The sequence below is a fragment of the Barbus barbus genome (genome assembly GCF_936440315.1).
Source record: "Barbus barbus genome assembly, chromosome: 43".
In the NCBI taxonomy this organism is placed as follows: domain Eukaryota; kingdom Metazoa; phylum Chordata; class Actinopteri; order Cypriniformes; family Cyprinidae; genus Barbus; species Barbus barbus.
This window is the reverse complement of record NC_136721.1, coordinates 1,680,371-1,702,428: the sequence shown is the minus strand read 5'-3', so window position 1 is coordinate 1,702,428 and position 22,058 is coordinate 1,680,371. Positions and strand designations below refer to the sequence as shown.

Here is a 22,058-nt window from a genome sequence, read left to right as displayed (position 1 = left end):
ATACAAATGTTTGTTACAACTGTTTGAATTATTTGCATTAATTATAAAAATGAAGGCATTGTTTAGCACTGACTATGAAGTTCTGTCAGCCAGCTAGTTATAATGCTCAACTATTTTTAAACTAATTTTATCAACTCATTATTAAATTCAAATTTAAAAAATAACCATAATATTAAAATGTATTTAAAAACCAGATGGCAATAATAAATGCTGTGATATCAATCCATGCATTCTCCAAATCTTATAATATTAATATTAGAATAATATAATATCAAATCTATAACATCAATAGAATACTAAAGTCAGAAACACATGTCAGTGTTATTTTAGTATCATTGAGATTCTATTTTGAACCTTTTTTTTCATTTTAGTAATTTTGTTCTGTGTTTTTGTCATTTTCAGTTGTTTTTGTTTGCTTTATATTTGTCTACATAGTTTCATAAATTTTATTTTAGTTTTTATTGTTTTAGTTTATCAAGTTCAACCTAATTAAAATGACAAACCTTGGAAATTGGATGAAATAAAATGTTTATTATATTTTGTTTTATGTCATTTCGTGATTATTTTGTTTCAAGAAATGGAAATGTTTTTTAGTGGTTTTAATTTTAGTTTCAGTTTTAGATCACTGTAATAGCTGTGATGATCTGCATCCATTCGAGCTGCTAACAAACTTATCCCACGATTACACAGTACTCTCTGCTAACATCTGAATCATTTTAATGCATGGTGATGTGTGTAGAACTGATAAGAATCCAGTGGCTTTCAGAAGAACTGATGCAATCACATATATTATCAGAAGCATGAATCAGTTATCTGTAAACAGTAGTCTTGACAGTTTCACAGATGTGCTGATGTAAAAGCAACCTCAAGTGATTTTTCATTGTCAAGGTAAAAAAAGAATATGTGACCATGGACCACAAAACCATCATAAGGGTCAATTTTTCGAAATTGAGATGTATACATCATCTGCAATCTGAATAAATAATCTTTCCATTGATGTATGGATTGTTAGGATCGGACAATATTAGGCTGAGATGCAACTATTTGAAAATCTGGAATCTGAGGGTGCAACAAAATCGAAATATTGAGAAAATCACCTTTAAAGTTGTTCAAATTAAGTTCTTAGCAATGCATATTACTAATCAAAAATGAAGTTTCGATATATTTACGGTAGGATATTTACTAAATATGTTCATGGAACATGATCTTTACTTAATGTCCTAATGATTTTTGGCATAAAAGAAAAATCTATAATTTTGACTCATACAATGTATTGTTGGCTATTGCTACAAATATACCCAGCGACTTAAGACTGCTTTTGTGCTCCAGGGTCACATATCATGCTTTAATGAACCCTTATAAAAGCATATACATTCCACATATAATAAGTTTGATGTGGTAATACTTCATTCATGTTATTGAACATTTAATAGAGCATATGCATGAAGACTGATGTCTCTCTGGCATCTAGTTCTCCCTTTTTCTATGCTGTCATGTAGTGAAACTATTGATCCCCAAAGAGCCATGAATCAGCTTCTCGATAAGAAGAGGGATTTAGTGTAGAAGCGATGGACGTGCCGGGGTGGAAACAAATCTCATTTCTGCTGTCAAATTGATACTGACATTAATAGTTCATGCAGCCAGTGTTTGCTGTAAAAACAACAGAGCATTTCAATTATTTCTGCTTTTCTGTTTGTTTTCACAAAGCAAGGCATTGAGAAACCAACAGGAGACTTCACCGCCAGATGAACCTCTTTTATTCTTCTACTGTAAGAAAAAAAATCAGAGAACAGACATTATCTGGTATGTTTTCTTCAATTCACTCAACCCAAACTGTTTAACCCTACAGTCAAAAAACAGAAACATTCAGTTCAAGAAATTGCTTCATTAACACAGTACATTGTGACATTTTTGTTTCTTGTAGGATCATTTTGTCGTGTGCAATGGGACGACATGAATGTGCTTTTTATTCAAATGTATATCTTTGCATAGTAAAATGTGTGCTCTTTTAAAGGGCATTAAAATATTGCATTTTATTTCCACCTCAGGTTTGGAGATCATGTGAAATTTACTTCTAAAGCAGTTGCTCTCAAAAACAGGTCTCAAGTCTGCTCTGATCAGTTCATGAACAGCAGAGGAAAAATGATAAATGCAAACAATAAAATGCAATTAGCCCTATTATTATGCATGGTATAAAATACAATTTTAAAACGTTTTCTGTTTGATGCCACTTCATGATCCTGAAGCCAAACAGCTAGAGAAGCAAATTTCAGTAAATGCATTTTATTTAATTTTTTATTTGCACCTGATTTAGTAATTTACTTTAACCCTAATAACACTCAATTAACCCCTTTTTTCCATTTTGTAAATCTGCTCATGAAGTTCGTGGAAAAAGTAGAGATTGCATGGAAAATACTGTTTCTGTGAAAGCAACCGAACGATGCTGCTAATGCTCACAAAGTAACATTTATAAACTGAACTTTCCACTGAGGTAAACTGCAGCAGTGCAGCACGTTTTTGCACGATCAAATCTCGCGCATCTTAAAATAGAAGCCCCGTGTCGGTTTACAGGCAGAAGGCAGAGAGATTATGCATTTTCATTAATGTGTTATGCACACGTGTGCAGATGTCGGTTTGTGTGTCAGTGCAGGTCTTGGGCGTTGTGTGTGTGTGTGTGTTACGTGTGTGAAGCGCAGAGGCTTGAATGGTTGTGCTTCACATCAAAGGCTCAGGCAAGTCTCTGCATTAACAAGCCCCTTTGTTTCCTGCCAGAGAGAGAGAGAGAGATTACAACAACAGGTCTCTCCTGAGCTGAGCTGAGCTGAGTTTAACACCATGATGGAGATGCCCTTGAGAGTACGCTTGTGTATTAAAATGTCCAAACTTCGATGCAATCATCATGTTTCTGAATCCCTCTGAGGCAGGAAAGCACTGACCGTTGTGTATCTGACAGCAGAAAGCGCCATCGCTCGAAGGGTGCGGCCAATAAAACACACAAGTGGCTTGAGTTAAACTGTGTTCCTTTGGATGTGGCTCAACCTCAGTTATAGGATGTGATTTAATTAGTTTGCTACTTAAATGTGCCTGGAGATTATTTAGGAAGCGCAGTATGTAATTTTTAGGAACTGCATTTATCCTCGAAACCATCAAAGCTTGCAGTGCCACTGAAATGAAGCAGAGGAACGCAGCCTGATGCTGGTGTTTTACTCCACTCTGAATGTAGCTGGAAAGCTCCCAAACAGCATTTTAATCTTCCTCTCTTGTTCCTCTTGTTATATTTCTAGGTTTTGCCAAATGTGTCACCTACCAAAATCGTCCCTAAAGTAAAAATAATTGAGAAAATATTCACAAGGATTTGAGATTGCATTCATTTCTCACTGTCCCTTTCTATTGCACCATCACAAATAAATTATTGCATCCACAAACAAGCAACAGAGAGTTAACCTTTGTGCTGTGCTGAAAATATTGATGTTCCTAGACAAAAATGACTGGCTTTTTAAAAATCGCTGGTTATGCAATATTATTACCAAAGAGTGGTATGAAACTTTCTATCAACTTGCTTTCTTTCAATTAGCACAGGTTTAGTATTTGTTTTGAGCTGATTCAGTTTTTGAGTGAAAAAGCATTATTTGGATAACTTTGACAATGTGAACAAACTGAGATGCATAAGCTCAATGAGGCCTACGATCAATCAGCTCCAAAAAGAAATACGAATGCCAGTCATTTTTGACAGGGAACAGCTCAAGTGCAACAATGTCTGGAAAACGGTCACGCTTTATATCAGGTGGCCTTAACTACTATGTACTTACATCAACAACAAAAAAATAAGTACAGTGTACTTATTATGTTCATATTGTATTTCAAAACACTTTTGCTGCTATTGAGGTGGGATACGGGTAAGGTTAGGGACAGGTTTGGTGGTATGGGTAGGTGTAAGGGATGGGTCAACAGTGTAATTATAAATTTAATTACAGATGTTATTACATATAGGTATTTTTAAATATATAAGTACAATGTAAAAACATGTATGTACACAATTAGTGCATTGTATCAAATGATCAATTTCAATGTAAGTACATAGTAGTTAAGGCCACCTATAAAGTGGGACCTGGAAAACAATCCCAAAAGAGTACAAAAATTATCACAATTTTTGGGGGGAAGTTACTATACCCTCTGTGAGCAAAGTTAGTTGATTTTATTCCAGTGCAGGAACATTAACTAGCATTTTCAGCAAACATGAGGTTCAGGTTCTTGCAAAAATGTAACAACAGTTTGTGCTCTCTAAGAGTCTCAGTCAACATGTTACCTTTGCGTTTCCTGTCCCTGTGGCTTAGAAAATGGTAACATACACTCTGACATTTGAAGTCACACAAAAGACAAATGCTAAAGAGAAAGAAATGGTCTAGGCCAGCTGTGGAACAGACCCTAAATCTGACACTAGAACATAAACCAACTTATTGAGTCTGAAACAAAGAGTAAAAACCAGAGCGCTATCTGTCTGACAGCAAGCAAATATGAGCTAAGATGGCAAAATAACATTGAGAAATCATGATGTAGAAAAAACGCTTCCATGATAAGCAGCTGTCTATATTTAATCAAGGCAAATAAACAAGGTCTCATTTATAATTTAGATTTGCATGCATTAAACAGGCCGTTTTTAATCCATTTATTAATATGCATGGAAGATATTGTATAAATATGCAGTCTTATGCAAATACTAGACACATTTTTGTTTGTCTTTAATTCTTATTCCCAGCTGTAGCTCATGACAGATAATGTACTCAAATATTATTGCGCAGCATGGCAAGGCATAATTAAAAGTCAAAACACTAAAAGAGCAGAAAACTAAAAAAATAAGTCATGCACAAGAAGGTGATTGCTCAATAATTTACAAACAATTCCACAAGTGTGTTATTTGAGAGAGTTATGTCATGCTTTACATTGCGGTCTTTGTTTTACTGTGTAATTCTAATCAAGTACATGTATTTAGTATGCCACTATTCTGTGTACTAACCTATATGGGTAATTAGTAACCGTAACATGTAGCAGCTTTTTACTCAGTGTAATAGCTTTTTTATGATTTCATGATTTCATCTGTTGCAGTTTCTTCATAAACTCCAGTTTGGGAAACCTTGACATAATGTAATGTTTAATGCACTTCATATGGTTAATAACAGCAAATGGAAAATATTTTCATTCTCTTTGAATTTTACATCAATATGGTACAGAACAACCCTATTTAAATCAATGTGATAAACAAGTTGGTTAAAAAGTAGTCTGATTATATTACCTAAAATGTGCAATGTAATGGATTACCTTACAGCTACAATTTTTGTCATGTAATTTGGAATCAGTAATAAATTTGCAAGTAATCTACTCAGCACTTTATGTATATATATATATATATGTTTAGTTGTTGCTTTCCAAGTATGTTGACTGCACACTTGGGACAAATACTTTTCCAATGCATGCAAACACCTGTTTTCTGTCACTTCAACACTGGAGCTCTTCTTATTGTTTGCAGTGTTGGGAAAGTTCATTTGGAAATGTAATAGGTTTAACCTTACAGGAGTATTCAACACTGATTACGGTCGCTTTCGAAATCCTCCATCACTTGAATTAAGATTTTAATAATTTAATTTAAAGCACAGCCACCACAAAATCAGACTTGCTTTGAGATCATTCTGAGGTTAAATACAGATTTAAAACCATAACAAGAAATAGTTTAGTAGCTGTGAGACTGTTTTGGGAATCAAATCTTTGCATAGCTATGACAGCAAACACTGACATCTAACAATGGCTCGGAAAAAAACAGTTAATCTTAAAAAATAAAGTATATACATAAACCCAAATAGGAAATAAAACAGTTATCGAATAAGCAGGTGTCTCATATTTTAGAGCAGTCAATGCAATTTATGAAAGAAATCAATTAAATCTGTTTGTGTGTGTGTGTGTGTGTGTGTGTGTGTGTGTGTGTGTGTGTGTGTGTGTGTGAAATTCAGATGTAAACCCCTTTGTAATCATTTACATAATTAACTGTAATTGAATTACACATTTTTTCTCAGTAACTGTACCTGATTACACTTACATTTATTTTGTAATTAAATTACTTAAAATAGTTACATGTAACTAGTTACTTCCCAACACTGATTGTTTGTTTGCTAAAACACAATAAACTCCTTGATGATGGGTTGCCTCTTGGTCCATTGTTTTCCAATGAACAGAATTATTTACACGCCAAACTCTCCACGTTATATTTCAGAGTTTCCACATTTAATTGAGACTGGTGTAAAGTATTTTCCAGTTATCTCAATTATTCTAATTAACTAATAGTGTCAACATCAGGTCTTCCATATATGTGACCCTGAATCACAAACCAGTCTTAAGTAGCACAGGTATATTTGTAGCAATAGCCTACAATGGGTCAAAATGATCAAGTGTCCTTTTATGCCAAAATTCATTAGGATACCGTAAAATATATCAAAACTTAATTTTTTATTAGTAATATGCATTGCTAAGAACTTCATTTGATCAACTTTAGAGGCGATTTTTTTGCACCCTCGGATTCCTAATTTCCAAATAGTTGTATCTCTACCAAATATTGTCCTGTTCTAACAAACCATACATTTCATTTCCAAAAAATTGACACTTATGACTGGTTTTGTGTTCCAGGGTCACATATTTTATTTGAAAGTATAATTTTTATTTCATTTTGGTGCGGATACGATATTTCTAACGTTGTGCGTCCTGCATCAAAGACCCCGAAACTTAAGAGTGTCGTGTTCCTTTAAGAGCGGCCCCCCCTCGGCTCATCACAGCTGTCAATCACGCGTCGGTCTCTTTGATCTTCGCTGTTCTAAAGCGCGACTGTTTGTTACTTTCAAGTCGCGCCGATCGTCACAGCATAAAGAACTTTTCCTCTCTCCCGCGAGTCTCAAACGCTCATCTGAGCGCCGAAAACAGCGACGACAACAATCAAAAGTGCATTAATAAAGTTCTCTCGAATATGCCGCAGCTGAACGGTGGAGGGGGAGATGATCTCGGGGCGAATGATGAGATGATCGCGTTTAAAGATGAAGGGGATAACGAGGAGAAGATCCGAGAGAGCTCGTTTACGGAGAGCGACTTGGCTGATCTCAAATCATCTCTGGTCAATGAATCCGAGATCAGCCAGAACTCAAACTCTGCCGTAAGACCCCTCCAGCGCATTCATGTATGTGTGTGTGTGTGTGTGTGTGTGTGTGTGTGTGAGAAATAAAGTGTGTTTGTGATGAGCAGGTGATCAGAAGAGGACAGCAGGAAGATCAGAGAATCTACACCGATAAACGAGAACATCTGGACGACGGTGAGACTACACACACACACACACACACACACAGTCCCCAGAAGAGCTCAAAATGATGTAAAGTCCCCTCAAACCATGCGCGTTTGTTTTGTTTTTAGTTTTTGAGGTTTTGAGGCGTTATCTACAAGCAACCTCTTGTTTGTGTCTTTATTTACACAAATCTGTGCGCGTGGCTGTGTTTAGTGTTGTTTGGAGACTTCTCATTTGGAGCAAAAGTTAAAAGTTGAATTGGGGAAATTAAAAGCTTTCATCTGGGTGTGATATGTAACTGATGGACTTTTCTTGGGGAAAACCTGAAATCTGCATCATTAAATACGCAGTTTTTATCTCAAGCCTGTTTGATCTGTATTCCTCCAGAACTGAAACTGCTTTGAAGGGGATCTGTGATTGATCATCATTATATATTTACAAGGGAGTCTATAAATACAACAAAACCTAAACAGTTCAGTACTAAAGCGGAAGTTCATTTTTTGGTAATTGCACATCTTACACATTCAATAACTTCACAACTTAACTTTTATTGTTCTGTCTCGCTTTCTCACTTCAAGTGCCCAAACATCAAGATGGTGGAATGTATAAAGCGCCGTATTCTGGATACCCGTTCCTGATGCTGCCCGAGCCGTATCTACCGAACGGACCCGTCTCACCATCTGTAAGTTCACCACAGCACTGCTGTCCTTCCTTTAGCATTTGATCACTAGAGTCCAGGTGTGTGGGAACCGCGCTGAAGGTCTGGTTAGTTTGGGACAGGCCTGTAATTACACTACAGCCTGAAAGGGCCCTGGAGAGTCCCGCTCGATGCAATTTGAATCTCAAGCTCAGTAGACTTTCATACATTACTTTAGATGTGTTAAGTCTTACAGCGATGCATGTGCTTTTCAGAAAAGCAGTTTTAAAATATTTGGATATTCAGACATGGTCCTTTAAGCCATACGATGCCTTAAAGTCATTGTTTACATCAATATTAACACAATTGTGTGTGTGCATGTGTGCAAGCTTTGTCACTACATACTGAATGCCTTTTAGCTCGTACAGTGGTTAAATTCCTTCTTGAAAAATGTTCTTATAAAGTTGTAATTGCACAGCTGTAACACCAGTTCTTCATCATCTTTTGAGATTTTTCCTGCACGTGTTGTTTTATTGAAACTATGAGATGAGTAGAATCGAGCTTTAGATAAAGTGTTTTGGACAGCAACATCGTCGACAGGTATAAGTGCACAGATATACGGAAATGCACTACAAATCACTACAAATGTTGTGTCTTTATGAAATCATCAGTTGGTGCGGTGATGATGGCTCTGAATGTCTGTTGAAGTATCTTCCAGGTCTTTCTTAAAGGGATAGTTCAGCCAAAAATGAACATTCGGTCATCATTTAGTCTCAAAACCTATATGAGCTTCTTTCTTGTGTACAGAAGATATTTTGAAGAATGTTGGTAACAAAGCAGTTGCCGTTAGCCATTGACTTCCATATTGTTTTTCCATACTAACACAACGGCTACCGTCAACTGTTTGGTTACCAACATTCTTCAAAGCATCTTTTGTGTTTAACACAAGAAGAACTCAGAAGTTTGATTTTTGGGTGAATTATGGTTTTAACTTCAATGCTGCTCAGTGAATGTGAGTGCTCTTACGGGAAACGGCTTGATCGGTGGTCACGTTTTTAATGCTATTTTCAAACATCCCAGCTGAACGGAAACCATAACGTCTGACAAATTCAAGAACTGTGCTTCGTCCCTAAAAAGTGAAGATTATGTAGTTCTGTACTGCATTCAAACTCAGAGGCGTGTAAAGGACGTCTCTTTACACACAATGCACAGCTAAGCTGTTGATTTTACACAGTATTCAGGGATCCTTTATATGTTTATCATTCAAACTCCAAGTGTATTTCATTCCCAAAGACGAAGCGATTGATTGAAGTTAAAGCGGTGCATTCTCGAACAAGCCCCGATCGACATGAGCTCATGGTTCAAGCCGCCTTTAGTCTTTGAGTAAACAATAGAAGAACATGGGCTTTGTGTCATAATCCATCCAGAGCAGCTCTCTGACTGACAGCGATAAGTAACAGACACTGGATTACACCCTCTTTAAGGAAAAAGCTCTTTAACCCATTCTGCCACTTCAATCAGGACACAATGGGCTTCTCGCCTTGGAAAACCGAAGGCATAGTCAACACACGTCACTACTGCAAAGAAAGCAGGGTGCGATCACTGCCGTCTAATTCATTTGTGTTTAAGAAAACCAAATCTTGTTGAAATACACAAATTGATAAGAGAACCTATTTGAGCAGTCTTTGAAGCGAGCGCCTGCGGACGAATCTGCACAGCTATTTATGGAGCCGGAAATATTTGGGAAATTATCAAAACCCGTCGGATCCCCTCAGGTGTTTATAGCTGTAATTATTGGTGCGGTCGTGTCTGTTCCGCTGCGAGAGAGAGGGACAGGTGTTTAAAACTGTCTCATCGTCCTGCTCCAACATGTCGACGCAAGATCAGAACTCAAGGCAGAACTGTTGAGCAAATTCTTCTCGGATAGAAAAGACTTTTATCGAGGTGTGCGGCAGATGTTGCAGCTGTAATAGTGTCTGGACAGTTAAAGATTAAAGTCATTTGTTCATCAGTTATGCTTTTTTCTGAGAATTGATTCAACCAATTTTCCTGTCTGAAAACTAATTTTGTGATTATATTTGGTGAAGAAATGGTTCACCCAAAAATGAAAAATGTGTCATCAGTTACTCACCATCACACCTGTATGAGTTTCTTTCTTCTGTTGAACACAAAAGATGATACTTTGAAGAATGCTGGTAACCAAACAGCTGACGGCAGCAATTGACTTCTATAGTAAGGAAATAAAATACTGTGAAAGTTCAGCAACTGTTTGCTTACCCACATTCTTCAAAATATCAAACAAATATATTTGCTTGTAGCCATTGACTTCTATAGTATGGACATAAAATACTATGGAAATCGGTGTGGATTTAAAAATACCTAAATTTTCCCAAATATTTTCCAAACAGTTGCTGGCAGCCATTGACTTCCATGGAAATTATAGAAGTAAAATAATGGGTCCAGTCAATGTCAGTAGGGACCAGAAACCGTTTGCTTACCCACATTCTTCAAAATATCTTTGCTGGTAGCCATTGACTTCCAAAGTATGGAAAAAAATATAATGTAAGTGAATGGCTACCGGCAACTTTGTTTCCCAACATTCTTCAAAATCTCTTGCTTTGTGTTCAGCTGAAGAAAGAAACTCATACAGGTTTGGAACAACTTGGCTGAACTTTGCCTTTAATTAAGTGCAGGAAAATGAGCTTTGATGTAGAAACACAGATGAATCAAAAGCAAAGAAGGATTTATTTGAAAAGTCCCACTTCTTTAAATTAGCGTTCTGAATTTTCATTAGATGACATTAGTTGCCTGGCACATATTTCATATCGGTGTTTATGCTACTGTACGTTTTGTCGTCAAGGCTTTCTCTTAATGAATCAGACCGACACTTGTCTTGACTAAAGCGCAGTAAAAGTGAAAGAAAATCCCCCACCTCAAGACAACCATAGGCTTCTGACAGTCATCGATGTCAGTCGCGACACAGCCAGTGACGCATGTGTGATGTGAGCAGGTGTTTTGTCTAGTGGACCCTGGCAGGAGTGTATCGGCTCGTTCTCACCCAGGTGTGTGAAGACGCCCGTGGGGTGGGAAGAGCCTAGATTGACACCAGAGTGGCCATTGAAAGTGCTGACGGTCACATTGTATTCTGATGAAATCATGGTGGTGGTGTTCACTACAGGGCTGGAGATTGATACTGATTTTGTGAATCATTCTGATTCACAGACTCTTGATTCCATTCAATTTTCATTTGATGTGAGTTTGTTTGGATATATACACATACATATGCTTGTCAGTCACAATCTCTGAACTTAAGATGTAAACTATACAGTACCCTGTCAGTTAGTGCATCGATATTAAAGGTTAAATTTAATTGCTATTTATTTGTAGATATGATTAACACCAATGCTGTAAATTGTTTAAGTTTTGAGTTTTGTATATGTTTTTAATCCAATTTGGTGTTAAAATATAAACATTTAAATTGTGGCTGCCATAAACTTTTTAAAAAAAATTTTTTTTTTTTACTTATTAACAAACAGAAACGCATACCAAAAGTGAGGAATAAAAAAATAATATAATATAATTTAAATAAAATAAAAAACTATAATTACAATAATCAAAACGGTAATTCAGAATCAACAGTTTAAGTGAAGATATGATGAATGTGTAATATATTGCATATATTTAACAAAATGTTCCTCTCTAGAAGTATTTTTCTAGCTAACTAACAAGCTTATAGACATTGAATGGCTTTCATTGTAATGTTACCTGACATTGATTGCCAGTTGTTTTAGTGACGTCTTTCTGCAGTTTTTCTTCCAGCGGATCTGAATTTGAAAGCTGAGGCTTTGTTTCATATCAAAAGTAACCAAGCACAAAGCTTATTGAGATTATTTGCAGGTGAGCTACACATAATGTTAGTGAAGTTTTGTTCATGCATCTATTGAAAACAGACCAAAAGCCTGATCTTGGAATTTAAGAAAATTGATCAAAATGAAGATTGATTCAAAAATCAGTTCCTGTTTTTTCAGCCATACCATTCAATGCAAACAGATCAAAACCCCAGTTTTAATAGTAGGCTTGTGGAATACTGTTATGTTGTAAAGTTCATCCCATTTTACATCGGCTTCATCTAATTAGGACGAGGTTTGATTCCTGCGTACTATTGACGCAGTTGTTGTGTCCTAGATGAGTTCAGAGCAGTCATTTGTGAATTGCCCCGTTTTCCGTCACGCTGCCGTTCTGTTCAATCATTTCACCGTAGATTCCCACTGATTTGTGACGTCTCGTAGTTGTTTTGAGCAAGGTTTCAGTGGAAACGAAGAGTCTTAAACCTCCTGTGATAGCGTGTGTGTGTGTGTGTGTGTGTGTTGGGCCGTACCCAGCTGTGGCAGTCGTGCTGCTGGTAGATGGGTATCAGATGGGAGCGGGATTAGGCCGTGTGATCACACCCATGTGTGCCGCCCCATGTGGCTGCTGAGGCTCCAGTAGGTCTGGCCCGGCACTAATTCGGGGTGCTGGGGGCGTTGGCTGACCCCAGCAGTGGGAAGTGCAGCACAGGCTCTTGTGGGACAAACTCAGCATGTGCCCCAGAATTCATAGTTCCTGTTCTTTTGCTCTGGTTGTGCGTTTATGAGGGGCAGAGACCTTAAAGGACAGGTCTGCATGATGTAGGGTGTCCAGACGTCCCGTTTTTCAGCTCTATTTTTAGCATCCCGACTAATTTTGATTAAAATCATGTTTTGTCCCATAAAATTTCTTTACGACTGAGTTAAGCCAAAACAGCCTATAATTAAAGGTAACCAAGCTCGTCGTAGAACAAAATTACCATCCCATCACGATTCATTATCGATTAACATGCACGATCAGTTCACCTTGTGCCTGAATTGTCAAATTGAACTGTCAAATGCACACACAGTTGTATCTCACATAAATACAGTGTTTGCTATGGCTTAAGTGAACATAAACAGGTGGGGGAATGTGTGTCATATGTGTCAGTAATTACAGTCCATGCATTCGGTTTTAAAGGGACAGCAGCCTAATTAAATACAAGTCTGTCATTAATGTTAATCAAACAACAAAATGTTATTCATACATGTTAAATAAACCTATTGTATTTGAAAAACGAGGTTATTTAAACTGTATCTCTATTGTATTTGTCTTAGTTTTTGTAATTTTGTATTTATAATAGGCCTATATAGATCTCTAGATTTCTCATATCGTGTCATATTGTCAACCATAAGAAATCTGGTCACCTTAGCATAATGTCATGATACGACGGATGTTACATCACAGATATGATGTCTGGAACAGAATGTTGGTTTCTGGGTGAACTGTCCCGTTAAGATAATCGATCACAACTGGAATCATGTAATCTGTTTGTAAAGCTGATGATTCTGTAGCACTGATCTGTCTGGAAGATTTGGGTTTGATAAAAAAAAAAAAAAAAAAATATATATATATATATATATATAATAATTAAGTGATTTTAAAAATTCAAGTTTTTAATTTGAATTTAAAGTTTGTTTTTGTGAGAGTAACTGAAGATTGTTCAGCATTTAGCGCGCTCTTTTCTCTTTCTTTCTTTCCACTACATGATATGAGCAGAATTTGACTCTTAAAGCTACAGGCACATGTACAGTATTACCCTGACAGGTGAATATAATAGATCCATCCGTTCATCATTAATCATGTCCATTCAGGAAAAATATGAACCAACAAACACTGACAAAGGCAGGAGCAGCACAAATTAAGCCAGCAGAATATAAAGCAATTTTGCTCACACTTTAGTTTAGGCATAAATTCTCACTATTGACTATTACTTTTGCCTCAATAAACTCATAATTTGTTGCTTATTAACAGTCAGCAAGGTAGTTGTTAAGTTTAGGTATGGGGTGGATTAATGGATACTAAAATATTATCATGCAGAAAAAGACATTAATATGTGCTTTATAAGTACTAATAAACAGCCAATATGAAGCTGGTTAATTAGTGAGGATTGGTCCCTAAAATAAAGTGTTAACATAATTTTTTAGCAACAGATACCACCTATTTTTTTCCCAAGCAGCAATGCATGATGGGAACTTGCACAACATTACGTCAAATTGTTTGTTCAGATGATTCAACTCAGAAAGTTCAATACAAACACATTTGGAGCATTCTTGTTTAGTTCACACAAAACACCTCTACTAACTGTTTAAGCTACTTGGAAGTGCTTTTTGCAAGTTGTAATAGTTTTTTATAGTTCAGCAGTTTTCTGCTCATCTCTTTGTCGTCAAGTTGCTTTACATGAATGTTGGTGTTTTATATATAAAGCCATTAAACTGATCACTAACAGACAGCCTGCTACTTTGATCAGGAGAGCTTTCTGTAGTACTTGCTGTTGTCACCTGCTTATTATTGTGTTTGGTTTCCATGTCTTTTGGGACAGAGGTTAACAGGATGGGTGACTAACCTACTTGGCCACCATGTCAGCACTCTCTAGTGTGTCCTGATCTGTGGCGCTGAACTGTCGACCACATCACTGGGCTGCTCCTGTGATCTCGGTGTTATGATGTTTAAGTCCGTGATCAGACAGCTTATTTGATTTTTTATGTGTTTTTACAGCATTGCTAATTATAACCAATCACACACAATTCTGTTGAGCTTAGGAATGCAGTGACCAATCGGAGGCATTCAGATTAGTCATCGCTGAATTTCAATATCAACCACAAATGTGATGTTGATTGAACTGTTGTATAGGCTAAAATCAATAAGTTAATATTAATAGACTTACGTTTTAGACACCATATTGATTATTTTTGCTCTATTTCGACAACAAAAATAATTCCAAACACAGCCACAGCGCTGTTTTGCATCTCTGAGCAACATGATGGTGTTTCGTTCCTGAATGAATCAACCGTTTAAATGATTCGGTTCAATCGCAATAATTCACTTATTCACTTGCTGCCACCTACTGGCGGCTTTAATTTCACATTTAAAGTTTTAAAATAATTTCAAATATTCAACGTTTTAAGATTAAAATATGAAAACATTATTTCTGCTTTTGTAACTGCAGGTTAAATGCATTCATGTCCTGCATTAAACGGTGTGTAAATACATCCATCTGAACGCCTCTTCAGATGCAGCTTCTGTGTTTCCTCTGCATTGCAAAGATGAATTTTGTTGATAATGATTTTATTTGTTTGGTAACACCCCAAATGTCTTATTATTCTAATTGACTTTATTGATTAAATGTAAGAATTTGACTGACCACACAGAACATGAAGAATATCAAAATCTTCAGGAGTCAGCTGTCCATGGCTTACAACACTTTGTTAATGAATGCTACGGCATACTGTAGTATTAACTATAGTGAACTGATAAACTGTAGTATAGTTTTTTACTGTATAGTGTATTGTAGTGTAATATACCCTATAGTTGTAGTAAACGTAATTTGTTTGTATTACTATAGTTGTTATATTACCACAGCAACTATAGAATTACCACAACAAATTAATTCAAGTACTTAGTGTTTTTGAACCTTACTATAGCGTAGTATTTACTATAAATTACTCTAGTATTTTTTCATGTGACCTTAAACTAAAGTGTAACCGGAGTAACTAGTAACGAGTAATAAATGACATTTTTTGATTGCTCAGAAGCTGTAAATCTGGTTTTGCTCACAGGATTGTGGATCGTTAGAGAGAGGAAGAGCGTTATGAAGGCTCTGTACCTGCGGCCCGTGGAAATGCAGACAGCTGGAGGCGAAACACTACCGCAAAGCGATCGCTTTAAAAGTAGGGACATCCCAGATCTGCTGCCCGCTGCCTTTCAGATGTTATGGAAACGTGGTTTTCCGTGCGGTTTTTCCCCCCCTTATGATCGCATCGAGCCAACTGGAAAGCATTTCGCTGCTAAAAATAGCCCTGCGCTTATGGGACCGAGGTCTTGGATCTTGAGGAAAAAAAGAGGAACGCATAATGTTTTAACGACAAACATAAAAGTAAGTCTCTTCTGAGAAGTCCCCGTTTTCAGGGTGCATTTTTTTTCAGGGAAACCCCCCGCTTCTGCCTTCATGAACAGTTATGTAGCTGCATGACGACAATGGCTCGTTGGGCGCTCTTTCAAACGGCGTGTGCGTTTGTTTTCATCAGCACACGCGTTTACTTGACATACATCCTACATCCTGTGCGCAGTGATCTCAGAGCTTTCTCTGTCTCAGTGAGAGTGAGGTGTGCTGTGGTTATGCGTGTGAGTATTTGTGTGTGAGTATTTGTGCAACTGCGCTTTTACTACAATGCAAACGCTGGTGCAGGAGCCGCTGGAGGAGGAGAGCGCGAGTGTTTCCCTCCGTCTCTCTCTCTGTCTGCGTCTTATCTGATGCTCGGAGGAGCTGTGGGTGGAGGGGTGTGGAGTAAACACGGTGTCGAGCTGCCTGCTTGCGGAAGGGAGTCAGCAGTAAACACAGAGGCTGGTAACCACGCGTCGCACCTGGTGCACCTTGTTGCGAACGACTTTAAACAGTCACAGGCGCTCGCTTTTCTTCCTTAACCGTTTCACGGCTGGAGGACTGCGAAGTCTGCGATCGAGTGTCCGCGGGCCGATCGAGCCTTCTGACTGGAAAGTTTCATGGATGTTGTTAACCCAATACTTTATACATAGAACTCGAAATTAGTTTATTTGTAAACTGCACATAAATCACTTTTGTGTACATTAATTTAAAAAATTACAGTTTTTCATACACATCTATACATCTGTGTATAGTGCATTATTTAATTTTCTGTTTTTCTCATATGTGACCCTGGAGCACAAAAGCAGTCATGAGTAACACAGGTATATTTGTAGCTCTGATAATGCATTGTATGGGTCAAAATTATAAATTTTTCTTTTATGCCAAAAATCATTAGGATATTAAGATCATGTTCCATGAAGATATTTAGTAAATATCCTACCGTAAATATATCAAAACTTCATTTTTGATTAGTAATATGCATTGCTAAGAACTTCATTTGAACAACTTTAAAGGAGATTTTCTCAATATTTAGATTTTTTTTGCACCCTCAGATTCCAGATTTTCAAATAGTTGCATCTCATCTAAAAATTGTCCTATCATAACAAACCATACATCAATGGAAAGATTATTTATTCAGCTTTGATTTCACAAAATTGACCCTTATGACTGGTTTTGTGGTCCAGGGTCACACTTCAGTTTAGGGACCAATTCTCACTATTAACTAGTCGTTTTTCAGCATGCCTGTTATTAACATACTGGCTGTTTATTAGTGCTTATAAAGCACATATTCTGCATGACCATATTCTACATCCCTAATCCTAAAGTAACAACTACTAACTATTAATAAGCAGCAAATTAGGAGTTAAGTGACTTGTTAATAGTTAATAGTGAGAATTAAACCGAATATTTTGTTAGTAATTTACTAATATATGAAACGTTACTATAAAAAGCTTCACTTGATTATCCAGATATCATATTTTAGAAAATCCAGTGAGTCTCAAATATGATCATCAGGCTTTTGAGGAAGGCTTATTTGCTCATCTATCAGTCATTATTGCATTGCATTATATGTTCGGATCATTTAAATCTCATCTAAGACATATGGGAGATATAGAGCGACAACTAATATTTCTATCATTTTATGCAAAGATCTCATTGATTTAAATTGCAAGCATCAGAATTTCATCTTACTTTATGGCCATATAAATTTCTGCTGCTCTTTTCTGTGACTCTGATTGTTGTCTTAAACAGAGCTGATTCAGTTTAAAAGGCTTTATGCCGACTCCCTGTTGTTTAACGGCCGATGAAGCTCATCTCCTGACAAATATGAGTGAGATTTACGGCGGGGTGAGCTCATCCAGCCTGTGTCATCCCGGCCAGCTTTAAAGACTAACGTGTCAGATCCAAACTATGACAGTATTTGCTTTTGATTTAGACCCGAGCCTCACTCTCGTGGTTAATTTATGCCGATTCCTGCTTTTAATTATATCTTCTGCAGCCAAATGTTCTGCATGTGAACGCTCTGCCTTTCTGATGAAAGGAAACCAGAGAGGCTTTTGGGACAGAACGGTTGTTGCTGTGTGACTGGGTCTGAGGGTCTGCTCGAGTCTGTGGGATGTGAAGGGTAGGTGGGTGTGTTTTGACAGACCTGCTGAAGGCTTTGTGTATGTTTGGTTGTTTGAGTACAGTTGTGTGCGGTAAGATCTTGTGGTTTACCATGGAAAATGACTGAGCCTTCACTCCTCACCTGAAAAACAAAGCAGCCTGCAAACACAGACAACAAGATGCAAGTTTTCACCGACTCTTGTTATAGTAGTAGTACAGCTATTGAAGATGTGTAGTTAACTCCACTTTTGATAGGATGTTTGTTGGTAGAGTAATATCAGTCATTGTAAGGGAACTGTGCTGTTTTTATCATGTCGTTTGCACTGCTAAACTGCACAGTAAAAAATGATACAATTGTAAAAGTAATAACATTTTCAAAGTTGTATGTTTATTCGAGACAATTCTATTTCAGCCTTCTTTTAGTTCACTCAAAAAATGATTCATTGAATTTACTAAGTTAAGGTAAGTGGTTGCAATCAATTTATTTTAGCTACATTTAAATAAACAAATTTAGTTGACTAACTTTCAACATTTTTTTTTATTTAAATGTAACTAAAATAAATAGTTTGCAACCACTTACCTTAAAAAAACTATTTCAGTGTTGCAGTTTCTCTGTATATATATATATAGTAATATTAAAGAAGCCTGGAAAAATGGATAATGTCCCTGCAGAAAATTAGCAGCACTTTTTCTTTCAATCCTAAAATGCAATATTCAATGCATAATTTAAGATATGGTTACAACGCCTGTAAAAAACAATACAGAGTATTCCTCGATATTAACACCGTTATACACAGTTACACTGGGGCTGTATTTTTACAGACATTTCTTATAGTGTATCTAAGAACAAAACTGTTGCAAATTAGTACTGGAAAAATGTAGTGATGGACACTTGATTGAGGTTTTTGACCCTCGGCAGTGTGTTATAGAAGCGTCCCGCCAGTGGAGGATGAGGATGATGTGTTTGTCTGTATGACTCTATGAGGAGCGCGGTGGGCCACAGCTCTGCATGCTGCTCTTTCCCATGTTGCTGTTGGCCTTTAATGAAACGCTGCAGACTCCCGCGCTGCGCTCGACGTCAGACAGAGACATTTACTGGCAGCTCGGAGCTGCTCTCCATTAGCGTCTTGGCTCCGGGATGCCGTTCGTGGAAGTCACTGGCAATTATGGGATGCAGGGGCAGGCGAATCCAGAGCCGGCTCGCTCGGAGGAGGCAGAAAACCTCATATTTACATTACAAATCATCATCAAACAATGCGCCTGACCACAGGACAAATAGGATGCAGTGTTCGGAGCGGGACAGAGTGACTGGAGGGGAGGGTCACATCCCGTTTCAATGGACTGCAGTCTTTAGGGGCTTTGTTTTATCCCAAAATTATATGGTAAGGTGGCTTGCTGTGTTATTTGTCCAAATGATCGATTTGCTTGATACCTCCTTCGCTGAGACCGCTTGGCCACATCCTTCTCCAATCCCCATGCGCTGAATTCAGTCGACGGATATTTTAGTGCAAACCCCGCAGAATGTGACGCAAAACTTCATCTGCTACAGATAACCGCTTTTTAAATTATGAATTTTTAAATTATCACAGCAGTTGGTGATTCTACCTATTTCAACTTAAAAACATAAGTTCAGTTGCTGCCTTAAATTATTAAGTATAATCAACTTGGTCATTTCAAATTAAATTACATTAAACCAACTTTAAAAAATCAAGAATTTAAAAAGTTAAACAGTTTTTGATGAGTTAAAATAATGCAAAAACATTATTTGCCACGACTTTGCATGAAATTTTCATACAAAAAGTAAATGTGTAATCTGTAGGGCTCCAGAGTAATATTTGAGGACACCAGTGCCATTAAGCTCTACAGAAGGTGGCACCAGCACCTGACAGTAAAGCGCTCACCCTAATCGCACATGTACATCTCAGAGATGTCTATTTGATGTCTGCATTTACATATGCAAGACGTATTTTTAGGGTGTTTGCTCATCTGCAATACGTCTCTAAGACGTTTCCTGTCAGATGTCAAATAGACATTTATTAGAACGCATGTAAAACTGCTTCTGAGACGTTCATCAGATTACAAGGCAGATGTTTGCCAGATTTTTAGCAGACGTCTTACAGATTTACTTGTGCTGTCTGGGTAGTTCAGATACAGATAAAATTAAGTTTTATTACTGTCATTCGTAATGTCTATAAAAAAAAAAAAAAAAATATATATATATATATATATATATATATATATATATCACCATCAGTGGCGCTTGTTCTGATATCCGTAGCTTTAACAGAATTCTGCGCTGAATTTGAATGCTTCTGACAATATTTGACAGTGATGTTATTGAGACTACTTTCTTCACTGTATCTCCCAGTGCTGCGTATAACGTGTCACGTTATATAGCGATTCGTTTCGCTTTCGGTTCGTTTGTCCTGTAGCTCTTGTAAATCGGGCATGATGAGAACACAAGGCTGTTCCTTCCATTCTTCAAACTGAGAAACAACCTTTCTTTGACTGAATGTGCACTGCGATGACGTCACGGGACACGTCTAAAATTTGCGAGCTCTTGCAAAAATTGCGGAGTTTGCTTGATTTTGCAATAAATTCAGCGATCACAGAATCACAAAATCTTGTAGGGACTGCTAAACCTCTGTTGTGCAGCACTAGTAAAGGAATGGTTCAATTTTAATTTGATTAACATTTTAAAGCATTAATTAAACTGTTAAAGTTTCATGCATTCATCTTATTAACACGGTTTTTGGTAATCATTTTGTATTTAAGCACAAAATCCATAAAAATGAAAGGAAGTAGCATTTTTGAAAATATAAAATATAATTTGTACTTATTTCATAGGGCCCTATTGTTGTTAAAAAAGTTAATAATTTGTTAAAGATGATTTCAATTGATTATACGTTTTTTGATTTATAAAAATGCATTTATAAAAACAGAATCCAGAAAAAACTAAATGCAAAACAACCAATAAACCGAATTGGGGAAAAACTCAAACTGATTTCATGAGCTACAGACAAGTGCTTTCTCTTGTGCGTATTTGTTTTTGTGCTCTGAAGAGCGTCAAAGGTTTCTGTTTGCAATGTGCTTTTGCAGCGTTGAACATTGTAGCCAATCATAGAGATGTTTGTTGAACACATGAATGCAGTAGCCAATCAGGGGTCAGAATTGTTTTTCTTTTCTCTTTTTGTTCATTTAAAGCAAGATTTACTTAATTGAAAAATATTCAAAGCTTCATGCTAATAATTAAATCTATTTAATTGTAAATGCATTATTTCAGTATTTGAACATAAGCAAATATTAGCATACATAGTTTTTTTGCATCGAAATTTGTATTGTGACGCGTGCTCTTTTACTGGCTTTGGTAGCGACTACTGAAGTGTTAGTGACAACACTAGTGTACTTGAAGCATCTACATCCCTATTTCAGACAAAAATTGGCTGGTTAGTTTGTATATTTCATCTCTTCCAATCAAAATAGTGGCAAAAGAAGCCAAAGCATCAAGCTTTGCATTTCACCAGGCAATGTTTACATCAGCACTCTCGAAACACCAATCGGCCAATCAGATTTGAGGAGCAGAGATGGCAGTCGTAATGAATGATTTACAGGTTTATGTTTATAGGTTTATAGTTAAGATTCACCTGCAATCATGTCCGTTATACCTATATATGTGACCCTGGACACACAAAACCAGTCATGATGGTAAATTTTGTGAAATTGAGATTTATACATCCCGAATAAATAATCTTTCCATTGATGTATGGTTTGTGGACAATATTTGGCCGAGATGCAATTATTTGAAAATCTGGAATCTGACGGTGCAAAAAAATCTAAATATTGAGAAAATCACCTTTAAAGTTGTCCAAATGAAGTCCCTAGCAATGCATATTACTAATCAGAAATATCTTTACTTAATATCCTAATGATTGTTGGCATGAAAGATCATTTTGACCCATACAATGTGTTTTTGGCTATATACCCGTGCTACTTAGTTCCAGGGTCACATA

General features: G+C 36.8%; 1 protein-coding gene across 19 annotated transcripts in view; it reads left to right on the top strand.

The window, feature by feature from the left end:
• Window positions 1–6,820: 6,820 nt before the first annotated feature.
• The window catches only part of LOC306862529 (transcription factor 7-like 2), a 55,723-nt gene continuing 40,485 nt past the window's right edge, over window positions 6,821–22,058 (top strand). For 16 of the 19 annotated variants that reach the window (XR_013783570.1, XR_013783571.1, XR_013783572.1 and 13 more), the window contains exons 1-3: window positions 6,850–7,189; window positions 7,279–7,345; window positions 7,894–7,997. Coding sequence is in view for 10 of the 19 variants with exons in the window: in XM_079405368.1 (XP_079261494.1) it covers window positions 7,007–7,189; window positions 7,279–7,345; window positions 7,894–7,997 (354 nt within the window). In the remaining 9 variants the exon portion in view is untranslated. Of the gene's footprint in view, window positions 7,190–7,278; window positions 7,346–7,893; window positions 7,998–22,058 lie in introns of all 19 variants that reach the window. The other 3 variants (XR_013783569.1, XM_079405369.1, XM_079405366.1) reach the window with 2 other exon arrangements.